The sequence below is a fragment of the Camarhynchus parvulus genome, chromosome 1A (assembly GCF_901933205.1).
Source record: "Camarhynchus parvulus chromosome 1A, STF_HiC, whole genome shotgun sequence".
NCBI lineage: Eukaryota > Metazoa > Chordata > Aves > Passeriformes > Thraupidae > Camarhynchus > Camarhynchus parvulus.
In genome coordinates, this window is record NC_044586.1 from 68,967,956 (window position 1) to 68,987,780 (window position 19,825).

The following is a 19,825-nucleotide window of genomic DNA, read 5'->3' on the forward strand; positions in this document are numbered from 1 at the left end:
CTTTTTTTCTCTGCTTTATTTTCAAAGAGAAAAACTCAGCTCCAAATTTAACAAACACTCGATTTCAATAATAAAAACACTGTTTTCTCTGCTTTATTTTCAAGAGAAAAAACTCAGCTCCAAATTGGACAAACACTGAGTTTCAAGAAAAAAAATCCACTGTTTTCTCTGCTTTATTTTCAAGGAGGAAAAAACTGAGCTCCTTGTTCCGCAAACACTCAATTTCAAGAAAAAAAAAACGCTGTTTTTTTCTGCTTTATTTTCAAAGAGAAAAAACTCAGCTCCAAATTTAACAAACACTCGATTTCAATAATAAAAACACTGTTTTCTCTGCTTTATTTTCAGGAGAAAAAAACTCAGCTCCAAATTCCACAAACAGTTTCAAGGAAAAAACCGCTCTTTTTCTCTGCTTTATTTTCAAGGAGAAAAAACTCAGCTCCAAATTGGACAAACACTCGATTTGAATAATCAAAACACTGTTTTCCCTGTTTTATTTTCAAGGAGAAAAAAACTGAGCTTCAAGTTCCACAAATACTCAATTTCAAGAAAAAAACACACTTTTCTCTGCTTTATTTGCGAGGAGGAAAAAAAAAATCTCAGCTACAAATTTCAAAACAACCGTTTCAAGAAAAAAACCCCACTTTTTCTGTGCTTTATTTTCAAGAGAAGAAACTCGGCTCCAAATTCAACAAATGCTCTGTTTCAAGGAGAAAAAAAATTTTCTCACCCACCATTTTCTCTGCTTTACTTTCAGGAGAAAAAACTGAGCTTCAAATTCCACAAACACTCAGTTTCAAGGAAAAAAAAAATACTGTTTTCTGTGCTTTATTTTCAAGAGAAACAAAACTCAGCACCGAATTCCACAGACATTTTCAAGGAAAACCGCACTTTTTTTTCCCCTCTGCTTTATTTTCCAGGGCGTCCGTAGCTTGAAGCACACGCACTTCAGACCCAGGTGCATCCTGCTGGTGCAAGGACAAAGAGAAATACGGGGAGCACCTGAGGAGGACGGGCTTGTTCACCAGGCCGGAGATTGAGGAGGCAGTGGGCAGGGTGGACATGTACCTGCAGATCAACCAGGACCGCCCTGGCTTCTTCGATGCAGTCATCAACACGGGTCAGTTAATTGCTGATTGCCTCGGGGATAATTAGGAATTGAGGGGCAGCGGGTTGGTGACCCTTTTTGTCAGGGTTGGGGTTAACAAGATGATATTTCTTGTTGGGACTCAGATGTTTATCAGTTCTTATCTATGCCACAGTGTCACAAACCCTGAGTTCTGCAGCACTTCAATAACAAACTAAAAATGGAGCCCCATCTCTCTCTACAAGGCCTTTTAAAATGTCCAATTAAGAAATGACGCCTAAATTATTTTTATTTTTAACCCAATAACCAACCACCCCTGCCCTCAATGGGGACTTTTTTATCCAATGACACAAAACCACCCAAACCCATGGAGAAGAAGGTGAAGAAGGACCAGCCCAAAACCCAAAAACCTCCATCTTGTGTTACATTTAATACTGTATTGGGGCTCAGATGTTTATTCTTTCTTATTTATGTCACAGTCTCACAAACCTTGGGTTCTGCAGCACTTTATTAACAAACTAAAAATGGAGCCCCATCTCTCTCTACAAGACAATTTTAGGATAAACTGTCCAATTAAGAAACGGCACCTGAGTTATTTTCACCCAATTATAATAAATTATTATCAATAATTCTAATAATTATTATAATTTATCTTTTAACCCAATAACCAACCACCCATACCCACAATGAGGACTTTTTTATCCAATGACACAAAACCACCCAAACGCATGGAGAAGAAGGTGAAGAAGAAGGACCAGCCCTGCCCCAAAACCTCCACCTTGTGTTACATTTAATACTGTATTGGGGCTCAGATGTTTATCAGTTCTTATTTATGTCACACAAACTGTGAGTTCTATAGAACTTTAGCAACCAAAAATGGAGCCCCATCTCTCTCTCTCCAAGGTCTTTTAAACTGTCTAATTAAGAAATGACACCTACATTATTTTCACCCAATTATGATAAATTATAATAATATTTATCATAAATTAAAATAAATCATTATAATAATTATTATAAATTATCTTTTAACCCAATAACCAACCACCCATGCCCACAATGGGGAGTTTTTTATCCAATGACACAAAACCACCCAAACCCATGGAGAAGAAGGTGAAGAAGGATCAGCACTGCCCCAAAACTTCCATCTTGCTTTATATCTATTACTGTATTCTAAACCCTTAAACTCTGGGTTTCCCCCCCTGTGATATCACACACTTCTGCTCAAACTGCACACCCACAATCCCAGTTCCATCATTCCATTCTGGAACCTTCTCCAGGCCTCAGGTCAGTGCAGGGTTCTCTGGGGATCAGTGCTGGCAGCACAGAAATCTCCAATTCTCAGCAGCCAGGGTTCCAGCAGCAGGTGGGAGAATCCTTCCTGGAAAGAATCTCTCTGTAATTCATTCCTTTTGTAGAGTTTTTGGCGCTCACCACGTTAAATTACAGCGCCGTGGTGCAAAATGTTGCGAATTTGTACACACAATTGAAATATGGCCCTAAAGAAATAAACCATCAGGAAAATATTTAGGAGAGTGCAGAGAATTTGAGCTTTTTTTGAATGCGCTCTTTAGGAAGATGAAGGTTTTTCTCCCCCAAGAGACGTTAAAAATGTATTTCTGTGACAGACAACGTATTTCCGTATTTTCTGGCTGACCTAAAAACGTATTTCAGCGTCAAATTCGTGAGATTTGTACCTTTGCACTGATGAAAAGTTGGTTTTTATTCCGTTTCTCTCCTCTCTGCCACGAGATGCATTTCCCCCTCTGCAGATGAGCTGGAGGAGGCGCTCACAGAGCTGACTCTGATTGTCAAGGTCTGCCTGGGCATGGAGCCTCCCGACGTTCTGGAGAACTTGGAAGGCTTCTGGAGCAGGGCAGGTAAAGCGGTTCCATCAGCAGGGTGTTCCTATTGATTGGTCATGGATTGATTTCCTCCTCTTTCTCGGGAATCGATTGATGGAAATCTGTAAATGAGGCAGCCTGTGAGACCTGGAACCTCCACAGCAACACCAAACCCAAATTCCTAAATTCATTCAATTATGGGAATTCCTAAATTGACACAACAAAACCAAACCAAAACCAAATTTATTAAATTTATTAAATTATGGAAATTCCTAAATTAACACAGCAAAATCAAACCAAAACCCAATTCCTAAATTTATTAAATTTATTCAGTCATGGAAATTCCTAAATTTACACAGCAAAAACAAACCAAAAACAAATTCCTAAATTTATTAAATAATGGAAATTCCTAAATTAACACAGCAAAAATTAACAAAAACCAAATTCCTAAATGTAATAAATTTATTAAATCATGGAAATTCCTAAATTAACACAGCAAAACCAAACCAAAACCAAATTTATTAAATTTATTAAATTATGGAAATTCCTATATTAACACAGCAAAAACAAGCCAAAAACTAATTCCTAAATTCATTATATTATATAAATTTCTAAATTAACAATACAAAAACAAACAAAAAACAAATTCCTAAATTTATTACTATTACTATTTATTTATTATGGGAATTCCTAAATCAACACAGCAAAACAAAAAAACTATTTCCTAAATTTATTAAATTAGGGAAATTCCTGAAGTAACACAGCAAGAACAAACCGAAAACAAATTCCTAAATTTATTAAAGAAATTAAATTATGGGAATTCCTAAATTAACATGGCAAAAACAAACCAAAACCAAAATTCCTAAATATATTAAATAATGGAAATTCCTAAATTAACACAGCAAAACCAAACAAAACCGAATTCCTAAATTTATTAAATTATGGAAATTCCTAAATCAACACAGCAAAACCAAACCAAACCCAAATTTATTAAATTTATTACATTATGGAAATTCCTAAATTAACACAGCAAAATGAACCAAAAACAAATTCCTACATTTATTTAGTTTATTAAATCATGTAAATTCCTAAACTAAAAGCAAAACCAAACAATAAACAAATTCCTAAATTTATTAAATAAATTAAATTATGGGAATTCCTAAATTAATACAGCAAAAACAAACCAAACTCAAATTCCTAAATTTAATAAATTATGTAAATTCCTAAATTAACACAGCAAAACCAAACCAAAACCAAATTTATTAAATTTATTAAATTAGGGAAATTCCTAAATTAACACTGCAACAACAAAACAAAAACAAATTCCTACATTTATTACATTTATTAAATTTATTAAATCATGGAAAGTCCTAAATTAACACACTGTGGTTTCTCAGAGCTACAGCAGCGAGGGCTTGGCTGAAAAATTTTATTTAGCTTTCAATGAAGTCGATTTTATTTGAATTTCCAGAACTTCCACACTCATCTGAAATGATAAAAGGTGATTTCCTTGCTTTCTTTGCTATAATTTTGTATTTTCTTGCCTTAAAAACTCGGGAGATGTTTTGTCTCGAAGGCAACAAACCCTAGAGTTGTTATTAGAAAAGAAGAGAAAAAGCCTGAGGATTAAAAGGAAAAGATTTTTTATATAATCCTGGTATTTTTTTGAGATAATTTTATATAATCCTGGTATTTTTGGAGATAATTTTATATAATCCTGGTGTTTTTCATCCCTCAGCAGCTCTTTCAGAGAGTCACTTGTCACTACAGAAACTTCCTGAACACTTTTGCGAGATTTTGGCAATTCTGCTGCTCATAAAGTGACTTTTAAATTTACTACGCACCATGAAATTCACTTAGAGCCCCATTTATAGGGGTTTAAATCAATTTAAATTTCCTGGACTGTGGGGAATTATTTCTTTTCCAAACCTTGCCCCAAGGTTGTCTTTAAAAGGGAGGTTTTTAGTGAGATGATTGTTTGTGGGAGATTATGAGAGGTTTATAATTCTCTTTTTTAAATTTTTTTAAAATTTTATTAAAGAACTGCTGGGCAAGATCTTTTGCTGGTGTACAGAGTAAAAAAAAATAAATAAATAAAATTAAAAAATCCAGGGAGAAAATAGATAAATTCTTTTAAACAACTTTTAATAGCAGAATTAGAACAAATTTTGAAGCTGATAATGCTTTGTGCTTCCATTGACAGCTTTTATCTATGGGATAAAAGTGATTCCAGTGATTGGAAACGATTTAAATCCTGGAATGGTTTGAGTTGGGAGGGAATTTAAAGCCCATCCAGTTCCAACCCCGACACCTTCCACTATCCCAGCATGCTCCAAGCTGGCCTTGGACACTTCCAGGGATGAGGAATCCACATCTGGTTTTTTCTTGGAAAACCAGAGCCCTCAGAGGAAAGAATACCGAAAAAACCCAATATTTTTAAGGTTATTTATATGATTTAAATTAATATTTACTGTGATTTTATACACAGGATGAATCCCAGTTTACAGATTTTTATTTTTTTTTAAATTTTGAAATCATTTGAATTATTCAAAATCACATTGGTTTTAAAAACTGAGTTGTGTGGAGGAACCTTAAAGCCCAGCCAGTTTGGTTTTTTTTTCCCAATTTGGAAATAATTTTAATTATTGGAAATAATTTTGGTTTTAAAAGCTGAATTGTGTGGAGCCACCTTAAAGCCCGGGTTTCTGCAGACCTGTGGTGGTTTTGTGGGAGGTTTCTACAGAAGTGATTTAAATTTTCTAATTGCCGAAGAGCTGTGAACAACACCTGTGAAAGAGGAAAGGAACTGGAGAACCGACTGAAATTTTAGGGTTTGTTTCTTCACATTGTCATTAAGAAAGAAAATGTTGTGGGGGGAGGAAAAGCGTCCTGAAGGTTTTGGGTTGATTCTTATCACTTTTTTTCCTTTTAGTTACTGCTAATAAATTTCTCTTTATGCCCTTTGGAACTTTTAAGCCTGCTTTACCTTTCCCATTTCCCATTTCCCATTTCCCATTTCCCGTTTCCCATTTCCCATTTCCCGTTTCCCATTTCCCATTTCCCATTTCCTATTTCCCATCTCCTATTTCCCATTTTCCATTTCCTATTTCCCATTTCCCATTTCCCATTTCCTATTTATTTCCCATTTCCTATTTCCCATTTCCCATTTCCCGTTTCCCATTTCCCATTTCCCGTTTCCCATTTCCCATTTCCCATTTCCTATTCCCATTTCCCATTTCCTATTCCCATTTCCCATTTCCCATTTCCCATTTCCTATTCCCATTTCCCATTTCCCATTTCCCATTTCCCATTTCCCATTTCCCATTTCCCATTTCCCATTTCCCATCTCCCATTTCCCATTCCTGCCTCCCAGCAGGAAATAGGTGAGTATGGCTTAGTGAGTGCACTGGTGATTAACCAAACTGGAAACACCACACTCATTAGAGCTCATTAGCGGGGAAATCTCAAATTAGCCAACCAAAACTGCCGTTGTTGAGACAGAGACAACACAACTCCATTTCCAGAAGGTTTCAAACTCTTTTCATTCCAGCATTCATGCTTTTTATACATTCTTACCCAACTCATCAGTTTGCACTTTACTCATTGGTCACAAGAGACAAACAAGGTGCTCATTGGAACAGGCAGTTGCAGTTTCTCTGATTTATCCTCCTTTCTGTCTTGGGTTCTCTGTCAATGACCTGGGCAGGAAATTCTTTCAGGGGTAAACATGGATCCTGTTATCAAACATGGATCTTCTAATCAAACATGGATCCTGTTATCAAACATGGATCTTCTAATCAAACATGGATCCTGTTATCAAACATGGATCCTGTTATCAAACATGGATCTTCTAATCAAACATGGATCTTCTAATCAAACATGGATCCTGTTATCAAACATGGATCCTGTTATCAAACATGGCTCCTGTTATCAAACATGGATCCTCTTATCAAACATGGAACCTGTTATCAAACATGGATCCTGTTATCAAACATGGAACCTCTAATCAAACATGGATCCTGTTATCAAACATGGATCTTCTAATCAAACATGGCTCCTGTTATCAAACATGGATCCTGTTATCAAACACTGATCCTCTTATCAAATATGGATCTTCTAATCAAACATGGATCCTCTTATCAAACATGGATCCTCTTATCAAACATGGATCCTCTTATCAAACATGGATCTTCTAATCAAACATGGATCCTGTTATCAAACATGGATCCTGTTATCAAACATGGATCCTCCTATCAAACATGGGTGCTCTTATCAAACATGGATCCACCTATCAAACGCGGATCCTCTTATCAAACACGGATCCTCTTTTTATCAAATATGGACCATCTTATCAAACAGGGATCCTCTTCCCAAACATGGATCCTTTTATTATCAAACATCTTACCAAACACGGATCCTCTTATCAAACACGGATGCACCTATCAAACATGGGCCCTCTGATCAAACACGGATCTTCTTATCAAACATGAATCCTTTTCTCAAACATGGATCCTCTTAGGAAATGTTGATCCTCCTATCAAACACGGATCCTCCTATCAAACATGCATTCTGTTCTTATCAAACATGGATCCTCTTATCAAACATCTTACCAAACATGGATCCTCTTATCAAACATGGATCCTCTTCTTCTCAAACATGGATCCTCTTATCAAACATGGATCCTCTTACCAAACATGGATCCTCTTCTCAAACATCTTACCAAACATGGATCCTCTTATCAAACGTGGGTGCTCTTATCAAACATGGATCCTCTTATCAAACATGGATCCTCTTATCAAACATGGATCTTCTAATCAAACACGGATCCTCTTATCAAACATGGATCCTGTTATCAAACATGGATCCTCCTATCAAACATGGATGCTCTTAACAAGCATGGATTGTCTTCTTCTCAAACATGGATCCTCTTCCCAAACATGGATCCTCTTATTATCAAACATCTTACCAAACATGGATCCTCTTCTCAAACATCTTACCAAACATGGATCCTCTTATCAAACACAGATCCACCTATCAAACACGGATCCTCTTAAAAAACACGGATCCTCTTATCAAACATGCATCCTGTTCTTATCAAACATGGATCCTCTTCCCAAACATGGATCCTCTTCTCAAACATCTTACCAAACATGGATCCTCTTATCAAACGTGGGTGCTCTTATCCAACATGGATCCTCTTATCAAACATGGACCTTCCTATCAAACATGGATCCTCTTATCAAACATGGACCTTCCTATCAAACATGGATCCTCTTCTTCTCAAACATGGATCCTCTTATCAAACATGGATGCTCTTAACAAACGTGGATCCTCTTATCAAACATGGATCCTCTTCCCAAACATGGATGCTCTTAACAAACATGGATCCTCTTCTTCTCAAACATGGATCCTCTTTTTATCAAACATGGATCCTCTTAGCAAACATGGGTCCTCTTATTATCAAACATCTTATCAAACATGGATCCACCTATCAAACATGGGCCCTCTGATCAAACACGGATCCTCTTATCAAACACAGATCCACCTATCAAACATGGATTTTCCTATCAAACCTGGATCCTCTTCCCAAGCCTCTCTCAGGCTCGCAGCAGTCACTGTGAAACCCCTTCCACACAAAGCCACCCCAAACCCCAACCCAGCCTGGCCGTGGCCCCTCCCAGGGAGGGAAATAAAACCGGAAATGTTCCTTGCTGCTCGTGTCCAGAACGTTTCCGTTGAGGGTTGTCCTTCCCACGCCAGGTTCCAGGAATCAGCTCATCCCAGAGGAAAAGGCGGCTCCGTGCTACGGTGACCTCCTGCACGTTTCCACCAAGAGCTATCCCAGAGACCTCCTGGAAATGCTGACTGCAACCCCCGGCTCGGTGGTAAGGAGCAGCTCCTGTCACCTCAGGAACCGGGAGCTGGACCCCAACCTTCTTCGGTTTTCAGGGAAAAAATTGAAAGAGAAAATTCTCTGTTCTCTGTCCACTTCAATTTCAAGAATATTTCCCAGTTCTGCTGGATCGTGGAATGGTTTGGGTTGGAAGGGACCTTAAAGATCAGCCAGTGCCACCTTCTGAAATTCCTGCTGGGGACAATCCCAAAGGATTGTGAAGGAGCTGAGATGGGAAATTTTAGAGCTGATTGATTTGATGGAATAAATAATCCCAAAAATGGGATTATTGGAACATTATTGGAAAATGGGAGGATTTAATGAGAGGAGACTCAGCTCTTCAAAAACTCCTAAAAATATCTCTTTTGGTTATTTTGAAGTGACGTGATAGAACACAAAATGGGGAATTTAAAGCCCAAAACCACAAAATTTCGCCAAGAGAGGAAGGAAAAACTCCTCCAGCTGCAAAATTCCAGGGGTTGGGGCATTTCCAGCTGAGATGGGAAGTTTTGGAGCTGGAAGTTTTTGATAGAACAAATAATCCCAAAAATGGGAGGATTTAAGGAGAGGAGACTCAGATCTTCAAAAGCTCCAAAAAATATCTCTGGGGTTTATTTTGAAGTGATGTGATAGAACACAAAAATGGGGAATAAAACCCACAAAATCTTCCCTATAGAAGAAGGAAAAATTCCTCCAGCTGCAAAATTCCACAGCTGGAATTGGGGAATTCCTCTGGAATTCCTACTGGGCACATTCCCAAAAAAAGTTGAAGTTTTGAGATGGGAAATTTTGGAGCTGGAAGTTTTTGATGGAATAAATAATCCCAAAAATGGGAGAATTTAAGGAGAGGAGACTCAGATCTTCAAAAGCTCCTAAAAATATCTCTTTTGGTTATTTTGAAGTGATGTGATAGAACACAAAAATGGGGAATTTAAAGCCGAAAACCCACAAAATCTTCCCAAGAGAGGAAGGAAAAACAATTTTTTGGTTTTTAAAACAATTTTTTCTCCCCCCCCCCCCAAAAAAAAGGGAAGAATTCCAAATCCCAGGATCACATTTTTTATTTCTCGATTATTTTGTTCAGATTTTTATTTCTATGTGTCCACCCAGATGCCTCTCAGACCAAGTTAAATGGGGAAAAAATAGAAATATTTCTTAATAAATATTTCGTAATTTTTCAGCTGTTTCATTTGGCACTTTAAATTATTTTGGCACCTAAATAAGTGACAATTGTGAATTAGTTCATTATTCATTCAAAATAAATCATTGTACTCAGATGCCCACTGAGCTTGGTTTTAATTTCATTTTATTCTGGTGAATTTAGAATTCTGACCCTTATTTTTATTTCTGACTGCATTACAGGTGTAGAACTTCTCTGTTCTTACTTTTTATGCATTAATGACATTTGTATCATTATATTAATAAAATATAAATTATATATATTCATATAATTTTTAATTATAATTTATATCATTAATTACAGCCAGAGGAAATGAGGGCAGGGCTGGCCTGGGCACAGGGGAGGAGGTGCAAGGAATGGGATTATTTTATTTTATTTCTATTTATTTATAAATAGATATTTCTTTTATTCCTATTTATATGGATCTTTTATTTCTATTTATTTCTATTTTTATTTATGTGAATATTTTATTTCTATTTATTTCTATTTTTATTTATGTGACTATTTTATTTCTATTTATTTTATTTCTATTTATGTGACTATTTTATTTCTATTTATTTCTATTTCTATTGATGTGACTATTTTATTTCTATTTATTTAATTTCTATTTATTGAGCAACTTAATTTGCTCTGTCTCAGCCCATGACATTAATTGATAATTGATTAATTGATAATTGATGATATCAGTGGTATCAGCTGATACCAAAGCAGGATGGAATTTTTAATATTATTAAATATATATTTTTAGAATTATTTTATTTATATTTATTTATAAAATATATATTTATTTTATTTCTAATTATGTGAATCTTTTATTTCTATTTATTTCTAATTTTATTTCTATTTATTGAGCAATTTCATTTGCTCTGTCTCAGCCCATGACATTAATTGATTAATTGATTAATTGATAATTGATATCAGTGATATCAGCTGATACCAAAGCAGGATGGAATTTTTAATATAATTAAATACATATTTTTAAAAATTATTTTATTTCTATTTATTTATAAATATATGTTGATTTGATTTCTATTTCTGTGACTATTTTATTTCTATTCATTTAATTAAATATTTCCCATTCATTATTTCTGTGCCTCATTCATCCCAACCCAGCCCTGCTGTTTCCCCTGGGATTTTAGCAGGAGAAAGGAAGATCCAAATCATTGAAATCACCAGAAATAATTAAAAATTCCTCTTTAAAATTAAAATTTTTTGGTTTTTCTCTTTCCCAGGAAGAAGCCTCTCTCCGCAGACGTTTCTCTGCCGCTCGTCAGGTGCTTCTGTCCCACAGGTAACCTGCAAAATTCCAATTCATTCCAATTTCATTCCAATTTCATTCTGATTTCATTCCAATTTTATTCCAATTTAATTCCAATTAATTCCAATTTAATTCCAATTAATTCCAATTTAATTCCAATTAATTCCAGTTCATTCCAATTTCATTCCAATTTAATTCCAATTTCATTCCAATTTCATTCTGATTTCATTCCAATTTTATTCCAATTTAATTCCAATTAATTCCAATTTAATTCCAATTAATTCCAATTTCATTCCAATTTCATTCCAATTTAATCCAATTTCATTCCAATTTTATTCCAATTTAATTCCAAATAATTCCAATTTTATTCCAATTTAATTCCAATTTTATTCCAATTTCCTTCCAATTTCCTTCCAATTTTATTCCAATTTAATTCCAATTTAATCCAATTTCATTCCAATTTCACCCAATTTAATTCCAATTGCATTCCAGTTTCATCCCAATTTCATCCCAATTTCATTCCAATTTCATTCCAATTTAATCCAATTTAATTTCAATTTTATTCCAATTAATTCCAATTAAATTTCCAATTTCATTCCAATTTCATTCCAATTACTTCAAATTAATTCCAATTAATTCCAATTTCATTCCAATTTCATTCCAATTTCATTCCAATTTAAATGAAGAATTAAACCAAGAATTAAATCAGAATTAAGAGTCAAATCAAGAGTTAAATCAAGAATTAAATCAAGAGTCAAATCCGAATGGAGAGTTAAATCCAAGTTCAATCAAGAACTAAATCAGAATTAAATCAAGAATTGAATAAAGAATTAAATCAGGATTAAATCAAGAATTAAATCAATAAGTAAATCAGAATTGAATCAAGAATTAAATCAAGAATTAAATCAGGATTAAATCAAGAGTTAAATCAAGAATTAAATCAGAATTAAATCAAGTACATTAAATAATTAAATCAGCATTAAATCAGGATTAAATCAGGAATCAAATCAAGAGTTAAGCATTAAATCAGAATCAAATAATTATTTAAACACCCATTAAATCAAGAGTTAAATCAGAATTAAATCAGAATTAAATAATAAATTAAATCAGGATTAAATCAAGAGTTAAATCAGAATTAGATAATTTCTAATTAACCTCACTCTACTTGGGCTGTGCTAAATAAATTTTCAAAAATCTCAATTTCTGATTAAACTCACCCCATTTGGGCTGGGCTAAATTACATAATATTTCAATTTCTGATTGACCTCACCCCACTGGAGCTGTGCTAAATAAAAAATAAATTTTAAAAAAATCTCAATTTGTGACTGACCTCACCCCATTTTGGCTGTGATAAATGAAATTTTAAAATCTCAATTTTTGATTAAACTCACCCCATTTCGGCTGTGATAAATAAAATGTAAAAAAAAAATCTCAATTTTTGATTAAACTCACCCCATTTGGGCTGTGCTAAATTAAAAATAAATCTGAGGTTTTGATTCAACTCACTCCACTTGGGTTGTTTTAAATTAAAAAAAAAAAAATCGAAATTTCTGATTAAACTCAGCCTACTTGGGCTGTGCTAAATAAAAAAAAATCTCAATTTCTGATTGACCTTACCCCACAAAAATCTTAATTTTTGGTTAAATTCAGCCCACTTGGGCTGTGCTAACCAAATAAAAAATCTCCATTTCTCTCTGAGCCGTTGCCCCGCCGTGCCCTGTTCAATAATTTGATTTTTGGGTCATTTCAGGGCCATGAACCCTGAGTGCGAGGCGCCGCTGCAGCAGCTGCCCCGGCCGGTGCCACCGCTGTCCTCGGGGGCCAACAGGGCCACCGCGGGGAGCAGGTGAGAGGGAGGGGCATCAAACCATCTCCATCATCATCATCATCATCATCATCATCACCATCATCATTGGCATGGGGGGGCAGCAGCAAACTCACCTGGAACAGGTGGGAATTCCTGAGCAGGGCCAGCTCGGGGAGCAGGTGAGATGGAGGGGCATCAAACCATCATCATCATCATCTTCATCATCATCATCATCCTCATCATCATCATCCTTATTGTTGACATGGGGGGGCAGCAGCAAACACACCTGGAACAGGTCAGGTGGGAATTCCTGAGCAGAGCCCCTCGGAGAGCAGGTGAGCGCACCTGGATGGGAGGAAGGGCATCAAAACATCATCCTCATCATCCTCATCCTCATCATCATCATCATCATCATTGACATGGGGAGGCAGCAGCAAACACACCTGGAACAGGTGGGAATTCCTGAGCAGGGCCACCTCGGGGAGCAGGTGAGATGGAGGGGCATCAAACCATTCTCATCATCATCTTCATCATCATCATCATCCTCATCATCATCATCCTTATTGTTGACATGGGGGGGCAGCAGCAAACACACCTGGAACAGGTCAGGTGGGAATTCCTGAGCAGAGCCACCGTGGAGCACCTGGTGGGAGGAAGGGCATCAAAACATCACATCATCCTCATCCTCATCATCATCATCATCATCATTGACATGGGGAGGCAGCAGCAAACACACCTGGAACAGGTGGGAATTCCTGAGCAGGGCCACCTCGGGGAGCAGGTGAGATGGAGGGGCATCAAACCATTCTCATCATCATCTTCATCATCATCATCATCCTCATCATCATCATCATCCTTATTGTTGACATGGGGGGGCAGCAGCAAACACACTGGAACAGGTCAGGTGGGAATTCCTGAGCAGAGCCACCGTGGAGAGCAGGTGAGATGGAGGGGCATCAAACCATCATCATCATCATCATCCTCATCATTGACATAGGGGGGCAGCAGCAAACACACCTGGCTCAGGTGGGAATTCCTGAGCAGGGCCCCTTGGAGAGCAGGTGAGCGCACCTGGATGGGATGGAGGGGCATTAAACTATCCTCATCCTCATCATCATCCTCATCCTCATCATCATCATCATCATCATCATCCTCATCATGATTGGCATGGGGGGGCAGCAGCAAACTCACCTGGAACAGGTCAGGTGGGAATTCCTGAGCAGAGCCCCTCAGAGAGCAGGTGAGTGCACCTGGGTGGGATGGAGGGGCATCAAAACATCATCCTCATCATCCTCATCCTCATCATCATCATTGACATGAGGGGCAGCAGCAAACTCACCTGGCACAGGTCAGGTGGGAATTCCTGAGCAGGGGCCTCTCAGAGAGCAGGTGAGTGCACCTGGATGGGATGGAGGGGCATCAAACCATCCTCATCATCCTCATCATCCTCATCATCATCATCATCCTTCTTATCATCATCATTGACATGGGGGGCAGCAGCAAACACACCTGGCACAGGTGGGAATTCCTGAGCAGGGCCACCTCGGGGAGCAGGTGAGCGCATCTGGATGGGAGGAAGGGCATCAAACCATTATCATCATCATCCTCATCATCATCAACCTGGGGGGCAGCAGCAAACACACCTGGAACAGGTCAGGTGGGAATTCCTGAGCAGGGGCCTCTCAGAGAGCAGGTGAGTGCACCTGGGTGGGATGGAGGGGCATCAAAACATCATCCTCATCATCCTCATCCTCATCATCATCATCATCATTACCATCATCATTGGCATGGGGGGGCAGCAGCAAACACACCTGGCACAGGTGGGAATTCCTGAGCAGGGCCAGCGCGGAGAGCAGGTGAGATGGAGGGGCATCAAACCATCATCATCATCATCCTCATCATCATCATTGGCATGGGGGCAGCAGCAAACACACCTGGAACAGGTCAGGTGGGAATTCCTGAGCAAAGGCCCCTCGGAGAGCAGGTGAGATGGAGGGGCATCAAACCATCATCATCATCCTCATCATCATCATTAACCTGCAGGGGCAGCAGCAAACCTGGCACGGGAAGGAATGGTTTCATTTTACCCACAGGGAGGGATTTTCAAGAGATTTGTTTGTGGGGGATATTTGAAGATATTTGACATTTGAGAGAAACTTGGTGGAGGTGTGGAAAAATAGAATTGGAGTGAGAAATATGGTTCTAAAAAAGAGTTATTCCCTCTTATGTGATTGGCACATTTCCTGCTGAGTGGCATTTGGGAGATATCAGGAGACAAAAAATCCTCAAGAATTGAACCAAAAATCTTGAAATTGGTGGTCCCTAAATGGCACCAGGAGGGCCCCCGGAAGGGATTTTCACGAGCTTTGTTTGGAGGGGAAAAGGCGCTGAAAGAAACTTGGTGCAGGTGTGGAAAAATAGAACTGGACTGAGAAATATAGTTTTAAAACAAGAGATATTCTCTCTTAGTTATTTCCTCTTATGTGATTGGCACATTTCCTGCTGAGTGGAATTTGGGAGATCACATTTGAGGAATTGAACCAAAAATCTGGAAATTGGTGGTCCTTAAATGGCACCAGGTGCTCCCACAGGAAGGGATTTTCAAGAGTTTTCTGTGTAGAGAATGTTTGAAGATATTTGATATTTGAAGATATTTGATATTTGAAAGAAACTTGGTGGAGGTGTGGAAAAATAGAACTGGACTGAGAAATTTGGTTTTAAAAAAAGAGATATTCTCTCTTAGTTATTTCCTCTTATGTGATCAGCACATTTCCTGCTGAGTGACATTTAGGAGATATCATGAGCTTGGAATTCCTGAAGAATTGAACCAAAAATCTGGAAATTGGTGGCCCTTAAATGGCACCAGGAGCTCCCACAGGAAGGGATTTTCCAGAGTTTTGTTTGGAGGGGAAAAGGCGCTGAAAGAAACTTGGTGCAGGTGTGGAAAAATAGAACTGGAGTGAGAAATATGGTTTAAACCAGAGTTATTCTCTTTTTACATGATTAGCAGAGTTCCTGCTGAGTGGAATTTGGGAGATACCGTGATTCGAGAATTGAACCAAAAATATTGAAATTGGTGATCCTTAAATGGCACGAGGTACTCCCACAGGAAGGGATTTTCATGAGATTTCTGTGTAGGAGATATTTGAAGATATTTGATATTTGAAAGAAATTTGGTGCAGGTGTGGAAAAATAGAACTGGACTGAGAAATTTGGTTTTAAAAAAAGAGATATTCTCTCTTAGTTATTTCCTCTTATGTGATCAGCACAATTCCTGCTGAGTGGCATTTGGGAGAGATCATGAGCTTGAAATTCTGCAAGAATTGCACCAAAAATCTGGAAATTGGTGGTCCTTAAATGGCACCAGGAGCTCCCACAGGAAGGGATTTTCCAGAGTTTTGTTTGGAGGGGAAAAGGCGCTGAAAGAAACTTGGTGCAGGTGTGGAAAAACTAGAACTGGAGTGAGAAATATGGTTTTAACAAAAGAATTATTCCCTCTTTACATGATTAGCACAGTTGGTGCTGAGTGGAATTTGGGAGAGATCATGATTCAAGAATTGAACCAAAAATCTTGAAGCTGGTGGTCTTTAAATTGCACCTTCCCACAGGGAGGGATTTTCAAGAGTTTTCTTTGGAGGGGAAAAGGCGCTGAAAGAAACTTGGTGCGGGTGTGGAAAACCAGAACCTCTTTTAACCCAGGGCTGTTTTAAACCCGGAATTTTTGCTCCCCACAGCTTCATGGAGCTGGGGCTGGCCTGGAGACAAGTTTTCGTCCCTCCTGAGACGGTCCTGCCCGGGCTGGAGCAGCTGCTGTGGCCGAAGCTGCCGCTGCCCCAGAGGCACCTGTCCTCCCCTGGGCTGGGCATGCTCTGGAACGAGCTGCCCGAGAGCCCCGAGCCAGGTGGGTGTGTGGGACAGCGCTCACCAGGGTTTTCAGGCGAGGTGAGAGACGAGAACCTCGACTCCATGGTCAGAAGGCTCGATTTGTTATTTTATCATGTATATTGTTACGCGGGGAAAGAGAAAAACTCCGCAACTCTTAGTTGTAAAGCCCGGTATGTTTATCACAGCGCTGGACGCACGCAGGGATTGCTCTCTTTAAAAGGGCACGCGCCCTTTTGTGAACTCCAGCCCTTCCTTTTATCCCCCTTTCAAATGCATACGCATACAATTTCACGACAGGCTCGCACATATTCGTTTTTAAGAATTTCGCAGTGACTTTCGCCGCTAGTTTCTTTATCAGGGTGTCCCTGTCCTGTTCCGCAGCGTCTCCGTTTCTCTTCTCGCTGTCTCCTCCTCATCTTCTTGTCTTTTCCTGAAGCAGCTTTTCCCTTGGGCCTTGGCGTTACACAGAAAGGCACTTTTCACCCTTTTTTACTCTGGGGGTTTTTACTATGCTTCAATATATATATTACATTATACTAAACAGAAAAAAGAAGGAAAGGTTTCCAGAAGCTTGCTAGGCTAAGAATAGAAAAGAAAGAACGATAACAAAGGAGCTGGCTCTGACTCCCCCTCACATCAAACCCGAATGATATTTCCTATTTGCCTACGCTATCCTTTGATCCATCCCAAACAAACTAGGAGGAGTACCGCCCTTAGCTGCCTCAATCCTAGTCCTATTCCTCATGCCACCACCTCACACACCAAAACTACGATCAGTAACATTCCGCCCTTTATCACAAACTCTGTTCTGAGCCCTAGTCACTAACGTCCTCATTCTGACCTGAGCAGGCAGCCAACCAGTAGAACACCCATTCATCGTCATCGGCCAACTAGCCTCACTCACATACTTCCTAATCATCCTAGTCCTGCTCCCCGCCTCGCGGTCGTTTTAGAAAATAAACTACTTAAGCTCTAATTAACTCTAATAGTTTATAAAAACATTGCTCTTGTAAACCAAAGATTGAAGACTAAACCCCTTCTTAGAGTTACCCCCCCCCCCGGCCCTTTTTTTTTTCAGGAAGAAAGGACTCAAACCCTCCCCTCCAACTCCCAAAGCTGGCATTTTTAACTAAACTGCTTCCCGATTTGCCCCCATTAAACAGCCCGAATCGCCCCCCGAGATAACACCACAAACAAAGTCAACACCAACCCTCGCCCTCCAACCAAAAGCAACCCTACCCCCTCCGAATACAACACAGCCACCCCACTAAAACCCGACCGAACCGACAACAAACCCCCACTATCCACCGTCCCCTCAGCAACCAACAGCCCCAGCGCACCGCTCACCACAAGACCCACCACCACAACCAACCCCATCCAAAGACCACAACCAACAACCCCAGAACCACCCCGAGCCTCCGGATAAGGCTCCGCCGCCAAAACATCCACAGGGCACCAACCGCGGATCCCGCTGGTGCTTTCCACAGCAGCGGACAATCGCGGTTTACATCTTGCTGCTGAAACGTCTCAGCCCCAGCAGGAAAAATCCTCAGAAGGGTTTTTCATGAAGGATTTTTCGTGAAAGAAATGTCTGCGCCAGGTGCGGGCGGGAGGGACCTCAGAGATCAGCCCCGGCACGGGCAGGGACAATTCCCACCATGCCCAGGGCGATCCAAGCCCCACACAGTGCTGGGATTCCAAATATTCCGGAATTCCAAAAGTTCCAGAATTCCAAATATCAAAGAAGTCCACAATTCCAAAGATTCCAGAATTACAAATATTCAAATATCCCAGATTTCCAAATACTAAAGAAGTCCACAATTCCAAAAATCCCAGAATTCCAAACATCAAAGTCCACAATTCCAAAAATTCTAGAATTCCAAATATTCAAATATCCCAAAATCCCAAATATCCCAGAATTCCAAATATTCAAACATCCCAAAATCCCAAATATTCCAGAATTCCAAATATTTAAAAAAATCCAGAATTCCAAAAATGCCAAAATTCCAAATATCAAAGAAGTCCACAATTCCAAAAATTCCAGAATTCCAAATATCCAAATATCCCGGAATTTCAAATATCCCAAAATCCCAAATATCCCAGAATTCCAAATACTAAAGAAGTCCACAATTCCAAAAATCCCAGAATTCCAAATATTCAAATATCCCAAAATCTCATACATCCCAAAATTCCAAATATTTATTTTATTATTAAATTCCAAATATTAAAAAAAAAACAAAACTACCCAGTGACTGTTACGATTGGGTGAGTTGAGCCATTCCCCCCAGGCCCCCACGGAATCTTTGTTAGATTCTCACTTGCCGCTGGAACAAACTCCTTTTTTCCTTTCTGCGATCCCAGCAGAGCAGGAGGAGCCCGCCGGGTGCCCGCTGAGGAAATGCAGCCGCGCCAGCTCCGGCTGCTCCCCCGGGCCCCGCTGCCCCTCCAGACGCCTCCTGCCTCCGATCCTGCCCCGATGGAGGAGCAGCAACCCCTGAGAGAGCCGCTCCCAGCCCCAATCCCTGCTGGCTTTCCACCCCTTTCTCTGCTAAATACATCAAATCTTATCGCTGGATCAGTTTCTGGTTGTTATGAATAAGAAGCTTGACTAGGCCAATATTCAAGCAGCAATCAATTTATTCATTAATATGGTCAAGTGGGTGGAAGTTTTCCCTCCAACTGCACGGCGATAATTGAGGGTTACAGGTATTTATAGGGGTACTCATCAGCTTTTTTTCAGCAGTTTCTATTTCCAATTTTTTTTTATTCATCAGCAATATTTATTCCAAATTATTACACTGTTGGCGGTTGTCACGAGGGTTTTTGGGGTGAAGGAAGAGACGAGATGGGCTCCGTGATCAGAAGGCTTGATTTATT

The 19,825-nt window shown here is 39.1% G+C and overlaps 1 protein-coding gene across 1 annotated transcript in view; it reads left to right on the top strand.

The window, feature by feature from the left end:
* LRGUK (leucine rich repeats and guanylate kinase domain containing) overlaps positions 1-19,446 on the top strand; it is a 53,158-nt gene extending 33,712 nt beyond the window's left edge. The window contains 8 exon segments of the mRNA XM_030960849.1: positions 918-970; positions 972-1,117; positions 2,854-2,961; positions 8,686-8,810; positions 11,231-11,289; positions 13,007-13,102; positions 16,798-16,964; positions 19,310-19,446. Coding sequence (XP_030816709.1) covers positions 918-970; positions 972-1,117; positions 2,854-2,961; positions 8,686-8,810; positions 11,231-11,289; positions 13,007-13,102; positions 16,798-16,964; positions 19,310-19,446 — 891 coding nt within the window.
* Positions 19,447-19,825: the final 379 nt, after the last annotated feature.